This window comes from Passer montanus, unplaced genomic scaffold (genome assembly GCF_014805655.1).
Source record: "Passer montanus isolate IOZ18808 unplaced genomic scaffold, ASM1480565v1 scaffold344, whole genome shotgun sequence".
Classification (NCBI taxonomy): Eukaryota; Metazoa; Chordata; class Aves; order Passeriformes; family Passeridae; genus Passer; species Passer montanus.
Window position 1 is genome coordinate 38,477 of NW_024368197.1, and position 10,143 is coordinate 48,619.

Below are 10,143 nucleotides of genomic sequence, written 5' to 3' on the forward strand. Positions count from 1 at the left end.
GGGTTTGGGGGGGTCCCTGAAGGGGTTTAGGGGTCCCTAAAGGGGTTTGGGGGGGTCAGGAGGGGGTTTGGGGGGTCCCTAAAGGGATTTTGGGGTTCCAAAAGGAGTTAGGGTCTCCCCGAGGGGGTTTTGGGGGCTCCCCGAGGAGGTTTTGGGGTCCCTGGGGGGTTTGGGGTGCCCACCTGAGCTGCAGCAGGGACGGCGTGTTGCTGCGGATGGTGCTGCTCAGCCCGTCCAGGGTGTAGTACAGGGGCACATCGCTCAGCTCCTGCCCCACCATCAGCCCCACAGTCACAACCGGGGCGTCCCCACCCCCAGATGTCCCCCTGGGGGTGTCCCCAGCCCCCCCGAGGGTGTCCCCGGGGTGTCCCCGCGGTGTCACCTCGGCGATGACGCTCAGCATGCCGCGCATGCGCGGCTCCGTGGCGAAGCGCCCGGGGCTGCGCTCCAGCGCCGCCAGCACCCCCTCCACAAAGGCGGGGTCGTGGAGGGGCTCAGCCCACACCGGGCCCCCCACCTTTAAAGGGAAAAAAAAAAGGGGGTTCAGGGCCTCGTTTGGGGGTGCCGAGGTTTTGGGGAGGGGGGCTGCACGCACCTGGTGCCGCTGCTGGCAGAACTCGCAGGTGGGACCCACGGGCGGCCCCGTGGCTGGGCTGTACTTGAAGCTGGAGGGGTGACACCTGGTTAAACCCCCCCCAAAAAATCGTGGGGACCCCCAAAGGGTCTGGAGGAACCCCAAAATGGGTCTGGGGGTGGGGATGGGGGGGCTGTACCCGCTGCCGTGGCTGGTGGCCCTGCCCAGGCGCTGCAGGTGGTACGAGCCGCACCCCACGCACTGCAACACCAGCGCCTGCTTGCTGGGGGGAAAACGGGGTCAGGGCGGGCACGGAGACCCCCCAAAACCCCCCAAAGCCCCCCCAAGTCACCTGGCCGAGGCCTTGACCTTGGCCTGGCCCGTGAAGACCCTGACGAAGACGCGCACGTAGAAGTCGGCGCTGACCGACAGCAGCGGCACCACGAAGCGCTGGTAGCAGTTGGCGCGCAGGTCGAGGCTGTGCAGGACGATCCTCAGCGCCTGGCAGGGGACAGAGGGGACACCGAGGGACGTGAGCCACCCCCTGCGCCCCCCCCGGAGCGGGGGACCCCCCCCAGCACCGACCATCTCGTGGCAGAACTTGCTCTTGAGGGACACGGCGCCGTATTTGCTGTAGCAGGTCTCGGCGCTGTTGCCGGCCATCACCGCCATGTCCGTGCAGGTCACGCACAGCAAGCCTGCAAAATCGGGGTTCGGGGGGGTCCGGGGGGGTCCGGGCAGGGGTTTGGGGGTGCCCAGGAGCCCCCCCGCACTCACCCCCCTCGCTGACGGCCTGCACGGCCGCGTCCAGGAAGGGCGCGGGGCTCCCGTAGGGGTCCAGGTCGATGACGTCGAAGGGCTCCCGCTGGGCTTTGCTTTGGTACATCAACATCCTGGGGGGCACGGGGGTCCCCAGAGACCCCGAAACCCTCAGCACCCCTTTGGGGACCCCCCGACCACCCCCCCCAGCCTTTGGGACCCCCTCAGTGCGGTCCCAGCTTGGGGGGCAGGGCGGTCTCTGACACAGCTCGGGGACATGGGGACAAGGTCTGGAAGGAAAAGGGTTTTGGGGACCCCCAGAGACCCCTCAGAGACCCCAAAGCGGGGCAGGAGGTGTCGGGGTGCCCATGGGGACACTCTGGGGACACCCTGGGGACAGCTCCCAGCACAGCCCCAAAGCCCCAGGCAGTGCTGGGGGATCAGCCCCGTTCCCAGTGGGGTTTGGGGTCACCTGCCGTGACCCCAATGGGGTTTTGGGGTCACCTGCCATGATCCCATTGGAATTGGGGTCACCTGGCACAATCCCGATGGGTTTTTGGGCTCACCTGGCACAGTCTCTTTGGGGTTTTGGGGTCTCCTGTCACAGTCCCTTTGGGGTTTGGGATTTTGGGGTCTCCTGGCACAGTCCCAGTGGGGTTTGGGGTCACCTGCCATGATCCCATTGGGATTTGGGGTCTCCTGTCACAGTCCCTTTGGGGTATGGGGTCTCCTGCCATGATCCCATTGGATTTTGGGGTCTCCCGTCACCGTCCCCTGGGGTTTGGGCTCTCCTGATTTGGGGTCTCCCGTCACTGTCCCCTGGGTTTTGGGGTCTCCCGTCATAGTCCCATTGGGATTTGGGGTCTCCTGTCACAGTCCCTTTGGGTTTTGGGGTCACCTGCCATGATCCCTTTGGGTTTTGGGGTCACCTGCCATGACCCCAGTGGGTTTTGGGGTCTCCTGGCACAGCCCCTGTGGGGTCTGGGCTCACCCGTCACAGCCCCTGTGGGGTCTGGGCTCACCTGGCACAGCCCCAGTGGGGTTTTGTGTTTTGGGGTCTCCTGCCATGACCCCATTGGATTTTGGGGTCTCCTGGCACAGTCCCTTTGGGGTTTGGGGTCTCCTGGCACAGCCCTGTGGGGTCTGGGCTCACCTGGCACAGCCCCAGTGGGGTTTTGTGTTTTGGGGTCTCCTGCCATGACCCCATTGGGTTTTGGGGTCTCCCGTCACCGTCCCCTGGGGTCTGGCTCACCTGGCGTCGGCCAGCCGCGGCGTCACCGCGTCCCCGACGCCGTTGCGGGCCACGTTGCGCGCCATCAGCTCGGTGGCCCGCGGGGAGCGGTCGCTGGCCACGACGGCGCCGAGCCCCGGCACCTCCCGGGCGAAGCGCACGGAGCGCAGCCCCGAGGCCGCCAGCGCCTCCAGCACCCGCAGCCCGCCCTGGGGGGCACAAAAAAACAGTGTGGGGGGGGGAAACCAGCCCTGGGAATCCCAAAAACCTCCCTGGGGGGGCTGGGAACCCCAAAAAAACACCACAGGGGGGCAAAAAACCCCACTCCTGGGGGGCTGGGGACCCAAAAAACCACTCTGGGAACCCCAAAAACCACCCTGGGGGGGCTGGGAACCCCAAAAAAACACCACAGGGGGGCAAAAAACCCCACTCCTGGGGGGCTGGGGACCCAAAAAACCACTCTGGGAACCCCAAAAACCACCCTGGGGGGGCTGGGAACCCCAAAAAACCACTCCTGAGGGGGCTGGGGACCCCAAAATATCACACTGGGGGGCAAAAAAACACTCCTGGGGGGCTGAAAACCCCAAAAAATCGCCCCTGGGGGCAAAATCAGTGTGGGAGGGCAAAAATACCCCACTCCTGGGGGGCTGGGGACCCCAAAAATCACCCTGGGGGGGCAAAAAACCACCCTGGGGGGGCAAAATATCACCCCAGAGGGCAAAAAAATACTCCTGGGGGGGCTGGGAGCCCCAAAACCCCCCCCTGAGGGAGTCAGGGGGGGCTCAGGACCCCAAAACCCCCCCGGGGGGGGCACAGGGGGGGCTCAGGACCCCCCAGGGGGGTGTGGGGATACCCAAACCCCCCCCAGGACCCCCCAAGCCCCCTCCCCACCTGGCAGGGCTCTCCCGGCCGCGCCGTCCGCGGGGTCTGGGGGTGTCCCGGGGGGTCCCCGGCCTGGGGGGGGCTCTGGGGGGGGGGGGTCACCGGGGGGGGTCACGGCAGCACCGGAGCGGTTTTGGGGCAAAACCGGCGGGATTTGGGGTCGGCCCCGCAGGGCGGGAAAACGGGAGGGAAACCCCCCCCCAGGAAAAGGGGAGGAAGAGGCGGGGAACGGGAGGACACGGAACGACCCCCACCCCCAAAAAAAAACCGGCACCGGGGGTCGCACCGAGCCCCCCCCAGCACGTGGCGAGGCCGGGAGGGGTTAAACCGCGCCCCCCGCGGGTGCCGCGCCGGCGTGTGGTCCCCGTGCCCTCCGGTGCTGTCCCTGTGCCCCCCTGTCCCCTCTGTGTCCCCTCTTTGTCCCCGCCGTGTCCCCCCCGCTCACCCGCGCGCGCCACCCCGCGCATCCCCCCGCGCCGCCCCTCACATGGGCGCCGCCATCTTGCGCCGCTCACGTGACGCCGGCGGCCGCGCGGGCTCACAACACCTCCGCCCGCCGCTCCGAAACACCGCCCCGCGGCGCTGCCCGCCGGCGGCGCGGCGAGGAACCGATCCCGCCCGGCCCCGCCAGCGGGCCGCGCTGATTCAGCGCCCCGCGCCTTCCCCCCGCGCTCCCCGCGCCTTTACCGCGCCTTCCCCGCTGCTTTTCCGCCTCTCCCGCTTTTGAAACCGCGCGGGCGCGGCGTGAGGGCGGGGTGGATGATTCGGCGCTCGGCTGGTCGCGCAGGCGCGGGCGGCGCGCTCGGCGCTCGGCCGGTCGCGCCTGCCGCACAATGAATGGCCGCTGAGCGCGGCGGCCCCGGGAGCGGCTCCGGCAGCTCCCCAAGTGTCCCTAACTGTCCCTAACTGTCCCCAATGTCTCTGTGGTGTCCCCAAGTGTCCCTGCTGTCCCTAACTGTCCCCAATGTCCCTCACTGTCCCCGCAGGCCCCGCCCGGCCCCCGGCATGGCGCAGACGCTGCAGATGGAGATCCCCAATGTCCCCAAAGTCTCTAACTGTCCCTGTGCTGTCCCCAATGTCCCCAAGTGTCCCTAACTGTCCCTAACTGTCCCCAATGTCCCTCACTGTCCCCTCACTGTCCCCGCAGGCCCCGCCCGGCCCCCGGCATGGCGCAGACGCTGCAGATGGAGATCCCCAACTTCGGGAACAGCATCCTGGAGTGCCTGAACGAGCAGCGCCTGCAGGGGCTCTTCTGCGACGTCTCGGTGGTGGTGAAGGGCCACGCGTTCAAGGCGCACCGCGCCGTGCTGGCCGCCAGCAGCTCCTACTTCCGAGACCTCTTCCACAGCTCCAAGAGCGCCGTGGTGGAGCTGCCGGCCGCCGTGCAGCCGCAGAGCTTCCAGCAGATCCTCAGCTTCTGCTACACCGGCCGCCTCAGCATGAACGTGGGCGACCAGTTCCTGCTGATGTACACCGCCGGCTTCCTGCAGATCCAGGAGATCATGGAGAAGGGCACCGAGTTTTTCCTCAAGGTTGGTGCGTTTGGGGTTTGTTTGGGGGGAGGAGGAGAGCGAGGCAGGGTTCTTGCCGGGAATGTTTCCGGGTTTGGAGCTCAGGGAAAGGAAAAACAATTCTTGTTTTGTTTGATGTGGGAGTTTTGGGGTGCCCCGTGGTGGGAGGGAGTTGATGAACCTGGCTCTGTGTTGTTAGAAGGCGGATTTGTTACTTTGTGATGTTATGTTGTGTTAAAAAGTGCTCTACTGAAAATAATAGAAGAGAGGATTTCATCAGAAGGGAAGGGAAGGAAAAAGGAAAGGGAAATGAAAGGAAAAAGGGAAGGGAAGGGAAGGGGGCAAGGGGAAAGGAAAAAGGAAAGGAAAGAAAAAGGAGAAAGGAAAGGAAAAGGAATAACAAGAACTGGTGGCAGACAGAGTCCAACACATCTGGCCCATGGCTGGTCATTCAATTAAAACAATTCCCATGGAACTAATCAAGGGTGCACCTGTTGGTGAACAGCCTCCAGACCACGTCCCAGAGCCATCAGAGTTACTGCTGACACTTCTTTAGTCTCTTAAAAGACTGAATTATCCAGTTAAGAACTGACACCTATTTAACTGACACCTGGATTGTTTCCCCTTTCAACCCAGTAACTGATCCCAAAGATTTTTCCACCCAATTACAAAATCCCAAAGCCTTGAAGAAGCAAGAAGAAGAAACCCAGGACCTGTGCTCTCCATCTTGCTCCCGTCCACAAGATACTAAAAATCCCAAGCCCTGAATTTGCTCTGTAATCTGTTTCACACTTTTGTGGCTTTCTCTGGGTCTGGATTGAAGGCATTGAGACAGTAATTCACATTCAAACTCAAGTGTTTATTATTTCTTATCACTAAAACAGTCTCATCACTGTGAGTTTGGCAGCTTTTCATTAGCAGGCACAAAATTGCCAACAATTGTGGCAATTTCTGGGTCCCCAGGACCAAGGAGGAATTGAATCTGACTCCATGTTCTTAGAAGACTGATTTATTATTTTATGATATTATATTAGATAAAAGGATGCTAAACTAAACTATACTAACGAATAGAGAATGGATGAAGCCAGAAAGTTAAAAGATAATAATGAAAAACTCCTGACTCCTTCCAGAGTCCTGACACAACTTGACCATAACTGGTCATTAAGTCAGAACAATTCACAGCAGAGATAAATAAATAAACAATAAAACAATCTCCAAATGCATTCTAAAGCAGCAAAACACAGGAGAAGCAAATCAGATAATTATTGTTTCCTTTTTCTCTGAGCCTTCTCATCTTCCCAGGAGGAGCAATCGTGGCAAAGGGATTTTTCAGAAAATACCACAGTGACAGTCCTGGGGACCCTGCAAACTCAACAATTTCCTTTTTCTCGGAACCTTCTCACCTTCCCAGGAGAAAAACCCTGGCCAAAACAGATTTTTCCAGAAAATATAACCCTGAAAATATCAATTTTCAGGTCAGCTCTCCCAGCTGTGACCCTCAGGGGTTACATGGAAATGACACACCAGGCTCGGAGCCGCAGAGCCCGGTGCCCAAACCTCGGCGTTCTCAGCTTCCCAGGAGACAAACCCTGAGCAAAACCGATTTTCCCAGAAAATATAACCCTGAAAATGTCCATTTGCAGGTCAGCTCTCCCAGCTGTGACCCTCAGGGGTTACGTGGAAATGACACACCAGGCTCGGAGCTGCAGAGCCCGGTGGCCCAAACCCCCAAACCTCAGCGGAGTGTTCTCAGCTTCCCATCAAAATCCTGGGCAAAAAGAGATTTTTCCCAGCAAACTAAGAGTGGAAAATGTCCATTTGCAGGTCAGCTCTCCCAGCTGTGACCCTCAGGGGTTACGTGGAGATGAAGCTGGGCTCGGAGCCACAGAGCCCGGTGGCTCAAACCCCCAAACCTCGGCAGGTGGCTCAAACCTCAGCAGGGGATTCTCAGCTTCCCAGGAGACAAACCCTGAGCAAAACCGATTTTTCTAGAAAATATAACCCTGAAAATGTCCATTTGCAGGTCAGCTCTCCCAGCTGTGACTCTCAGGGGTTACAGGGAGAGGCCACGATGGGCTTGGAGCCACAAAGCCCAGTGGCCCAAACCTTGGCGGAGTATTCTCAGCTTCCCATCAAAATCCTGGGCAAAAAGAGATTTTCCCAGCAAACTAAGAGTGGAAAATTTCAATTTGCAGGTCAGCTCTCCCAGCTGTGACTCTCAGGGGGAGATGAAGCTGGGCTCGGAGCCGCAGAGCCCGGTGCTCAAACCTCGGCGTTCTCAGCTTCCCAGGAGACAAACCCTGAGCAAAACCGATTTTTCTAGAAAATATAACCCTGAAAATGTCCATTTGCAGGTCAGCTCTCCCAGCTGTGACCCTCAGGGGTTACATGGAAATGACACACCAGGCTCGGAGCCGCAGAGCCCGGTGCCCAAACCTCGGCGTTCTCAGCTTCCCAGGAGACAAACCCTGGCCAAAACCAGATTTCCCCAGCAAACTAAGAGTGCCAAATGTCCGTTTGCAGGTGAGCTCTCCCAGCTGCGACTCTCAGGGGCTGCACGGGGACGACACGCCGGGCTCGGAGCCGCAGAGCCCGGTGGCGCAGACCTCGGCGGGGCAGGGCTGGGCGGCGGCGCTGCCCTTGGTGTCGCGGGTCAAGACGGAGCAGGGCGAGCCCGACGGCGTGCAGTGCACCTTCGTGGTCAAACGCCTCTGGGACGGGGCCACCAAGGACTCCGGGGGCAACGGCAGCAGGAAAATGGCCAAATTCTCCGAGGCGGCGCCGCGCCCGCCCGCCGCCGCCGCCGGTGGCACCACGCCGGTGCCGGTGCCGGTGCCAGCCCCGGTGCCGGGCACGGCTGCTGACCAGACCAGCCCCGGGGGAACGTCCAGTGCCTACACCAGCGACAGCCCCGGCTCGTTCCACAACGAGGAGGACGAGGAGGAGGACGCGGCGGAGGAAGGCTCTGACGAGCAGTACCGGCAGATCTGCAACATGTACACCATGTACAGCATGATGAACGTGGGGCCTGCAGGTAGGGGGGGCCTGGGGGGGCTTGGGACACTCTGGAGCACACAGAGCTCCATCCCCGTGTCCCCCCCCTCCCCAGCCGCAGAGAAGGTGGAGGCCCTGCCCGAGCAGCCCCCCCCGGAGCCCCGGGCCCGCGCCCGCCTGCGCCAGGACCTGGCGTCGCTGCCGGCCGAGCTCGTCACCCAGATCGGCAACCGCTGCCACCCCAAGCTCTACGACGAGGGAGACCCCGCCGAGAAGCTGGAGCTGGTCACCGGTACTGCCACGCACCGGGGGGGGGGTCCCACGGGGTTTTGGGGACCCCCTGACCCCCCCTTTCTGCGGCCAGGTACCAACGTGTACATCACGCGGGCGCAGCTGATGAACTGCCACGTCAGCGCGGGCACGCGGCACAAGGTGCTGCTGCGCCGCCTGCTCGCCTCCTTCTTCGACAGGTGAGCCCCCCCCGGCTGCCCCCCGCCCTCAGCTGGGGTCCCCGAGGGGTTTTTTGGGGGTTCAAGCTGGGGTTTTTGGGGCCCGGCAGGAACACGCTGGCCAACAGCTGCGGGACGGGGATTCGCTCGTCCACCAACGACCCCAGCAGGAAACCGCTGGACAGCCGGGTGCTGCACGCTGTCAAGTGTGAGTGGGGGGCTCGGGGGGACCCCCGGGGGCTGGGAGGGGGACCCCAGGGAGGGGACAGGGGGACCCCAGAGAGGGGACAGGGGGACCCCAGGGGGACCCCAGAGAGGGGCAGTGGGGAGCCCAGAGAGGGGACAGGAGTGACCTCAGAGAGGGGACAGGAGGGACCCCAGGGAGGGGACAGGGGTACCCCAGAGAGGGGACAGGGGGACCCCAGAGAGGGGACAAGGAGTGACCCCAGGGAGGGGACAGGAGGGACCCCAGGGAGGGGACAAGGGGGAGCCCAGGGAGGGGACAGGAGTGACCCCAGGGAGGGGACAGGAGGGACCTGAAGAAGGGGACAAAGTGGGACAGGAGTGACCTCAGAGAGGGCACAGGGGGACTGCAGAGAGGACACAGAGGGGACACAGAAGGTGACCCCAATGAGACACCACTCCACATTTCCCACCCAAACCCAAACTTGGGGTCCCCCCTAACGTTGTCCCCAGGTCCCTGGCTGCCCCCTGACCCTGTCCCCAGGTCCCTGGCTGCTCCCTGACCCTGTCCCCATGTGTGTCCCCCCCCAGTTTACTGCAGAATTTCCCACCCAGGGGAGAGGGGACAGCGGGAAAATGGGGACAACAAAGACACCACCCCACGTTTCCCTCCCAAACCCAAACTTGGGGTGCCCTGGCTCCCCCCTAACCCTGTCCCCAGGTCCCTGGCTGCCCCCTGACCCTGTCCCCCCGTGTGTCCCCCCCAGTTTACTGCAGAATTTCCCAACCAGGGGGGGAACAGGGGAGAGGGGACAGCGGGAAATTTGGGATGGCAAAGTCACCACCCCACATTTCCCACCCAAACCTTTCCCCGGGACCCCCACCAGACTCGGGGTCCCCCCTGACCCTGTCCCCACGTGTCCCCCCCCCCAGTTTACTGCCAGAACTTCGCCCCCAACTTCAAGGAGAGCGAGATGAACGCCATCGCGGCCGACATGTGCACCAACGCGCGGCGCGTGGTGCGCAAGAGCTGGATCCCCAAGCTGAAGCTGCTCATGGCCGAGGGCGACTCCTACACCTCCTTCATCAACGACACGGGCAAGCTGGAGCCCGACCTCATGGGCCCCGAGCCCCCCTTCGAGGCGGGGGGCTCGGAGCCGGAGGGGGGGCCGGCGGGGGAGGGGCTGCAGTGAGCCCTGCCCGCCCCTCAGCCCATCCCCCCCAAAAAGTGGGGAGGGGGTTCTGCCTGGAATTGGGGGGGGGGGGTGATGAACGCCATCGCGGCCGACATGTGCACCAACGCGCGGCGCGTGGTGCGCAAGAGCTGGATCCCCAAGCTGAAGCTGCTCATGGCCGAGGGCGACTCCTACACCTCCTTCATCAACGACACGGGCAAGCTGGAGCCCGACCTCATGGGCCCCGAGCCCCCCTTCGAGGCGGGGGGCTCGGAGCCGGAGGGGGGGCCGGCGGGGGAGGGGCTGCAGTGAGCCCTGCCCGCCCCTCAGCCCATCCCCCCCAAAAAGTGGGGAGGGGGTTCTGCCTGGAATTGGGGGGGGGGGG

The 10,143-nt window shown here is 62.9% G+C and overlaps 2 protein-coding genes across 3 annotated transcripts in view; one reads left to right on the forward strand and one right to left on the reverse strand.

Annotated features, from left to right (window-relative positions):
• The window catches only part of TRMT1 (tRNA methyltransferase 1), a 4,959-nt gene extending 1,428 nt beyond the window's left edge, over positions 1 to 3,531 (reverse strand). The window contains exons 1-9 of the mRNA XM_039715735.1: positions 3,456 to 3,531; positions 2,586 to 2,773; positions 1,352 to 1,467; positions 1,160 to 1,272; positions 927 to 1,075; positions 774 to 857; positions 596 to 665; positions 383 to 517; positions 183 to 268 (exon numbers count right to left, since the gene is read on the reverse strand). Of these exons, the coding sequence (XP_039571669.1) occupies positions 183 to 268; positions 383 to 517; positions 596 to 665; positions 774 to 857; positions 927 to 1,075; positions 1,160 to 1,272; positions 1,352 to 1,467; positions 2,586 to 2,650 (818 nt within the window). The 5' untranslated portion in view covers positions 2,651 to 2,773; positions 3,456 to 3,531. The remainder of the gene's footprint in view (positions 1 to 182; positions 269 to 382; positions 518 to 595; positions 666 to 773; positions 858 to 926; positions 1,076 to 1,159; positions 1,273 to 1,351; positions 1,468 to 2,585; positions 2,774 to 3,455) is intronic.
• A 1,044-nt stretch (positions 3,532 to 4,575) lies between these two features.
• NACC1 (nucleus accumbens associated 1) lies at positions 4,576 to 10,137 on the forward strand. 2 transcript variants are annotated; one of them, XM_039715733.1, is made up of 7 exons: positions 4,576 to 4,978; positions 7,481 to 7,991; positions 8,067 to 8,243; positions 8,316 to 8,421; positions 8,511 to 8,608; positions 9,517 to 9,602; positions 9,897 to 10,137. In XM_039715733.1, exons 1-7 carry the CDS (start codon positions 4,613 to 4,615, stop codon positions 10,068 to 10,070), a joined length of 1,518 nt encoding a protein of 505 aa, XP_039571667.1. In that variant the 5' UTR covers positions 4,576 to 4,612; the 3' UTR covers positions 10,071 to 10,137. The 2 variants fall into 2 exon arrangements, with proteins under 2 accessions (XP_039571667.1, XP_039571666.1); XM_039715732.1 differs by lacking the exon at positions 9,897 to 10,137 and having other exon boundaries at positions 4,577 to 4,978; positions 9,517 to 9,852.
• Positions 10,138 to 10,143: the final 6 nt, after the last annotated feature.

Excerpts from the sequence above, each read along its gene's own strand:
- NACC1 (XM_039715733.1), top strand. The coding sequence starts at position 4,613 with ATGGCGCAGACGCTGCAGATGGAGATCCCCAACTTCGGGAACAGCATC. Across the intron at positions 4,979-7,480 it reads GCACCGAGTTTTTCCTCAAG|GTGAGCTCTCCCAGCTGCGA; the intron begins GTTGGTGCGTTT and ends GTCCGTTTGCAG. Across the intron at positions 7,992-8,066 it reads GATGAACGTGGGGCCTGCAG|CCGCAGAGAAGGTGGAGGCC; the intron begins GTAGGGGGGGCC and ends CCCCCTCCCCAG.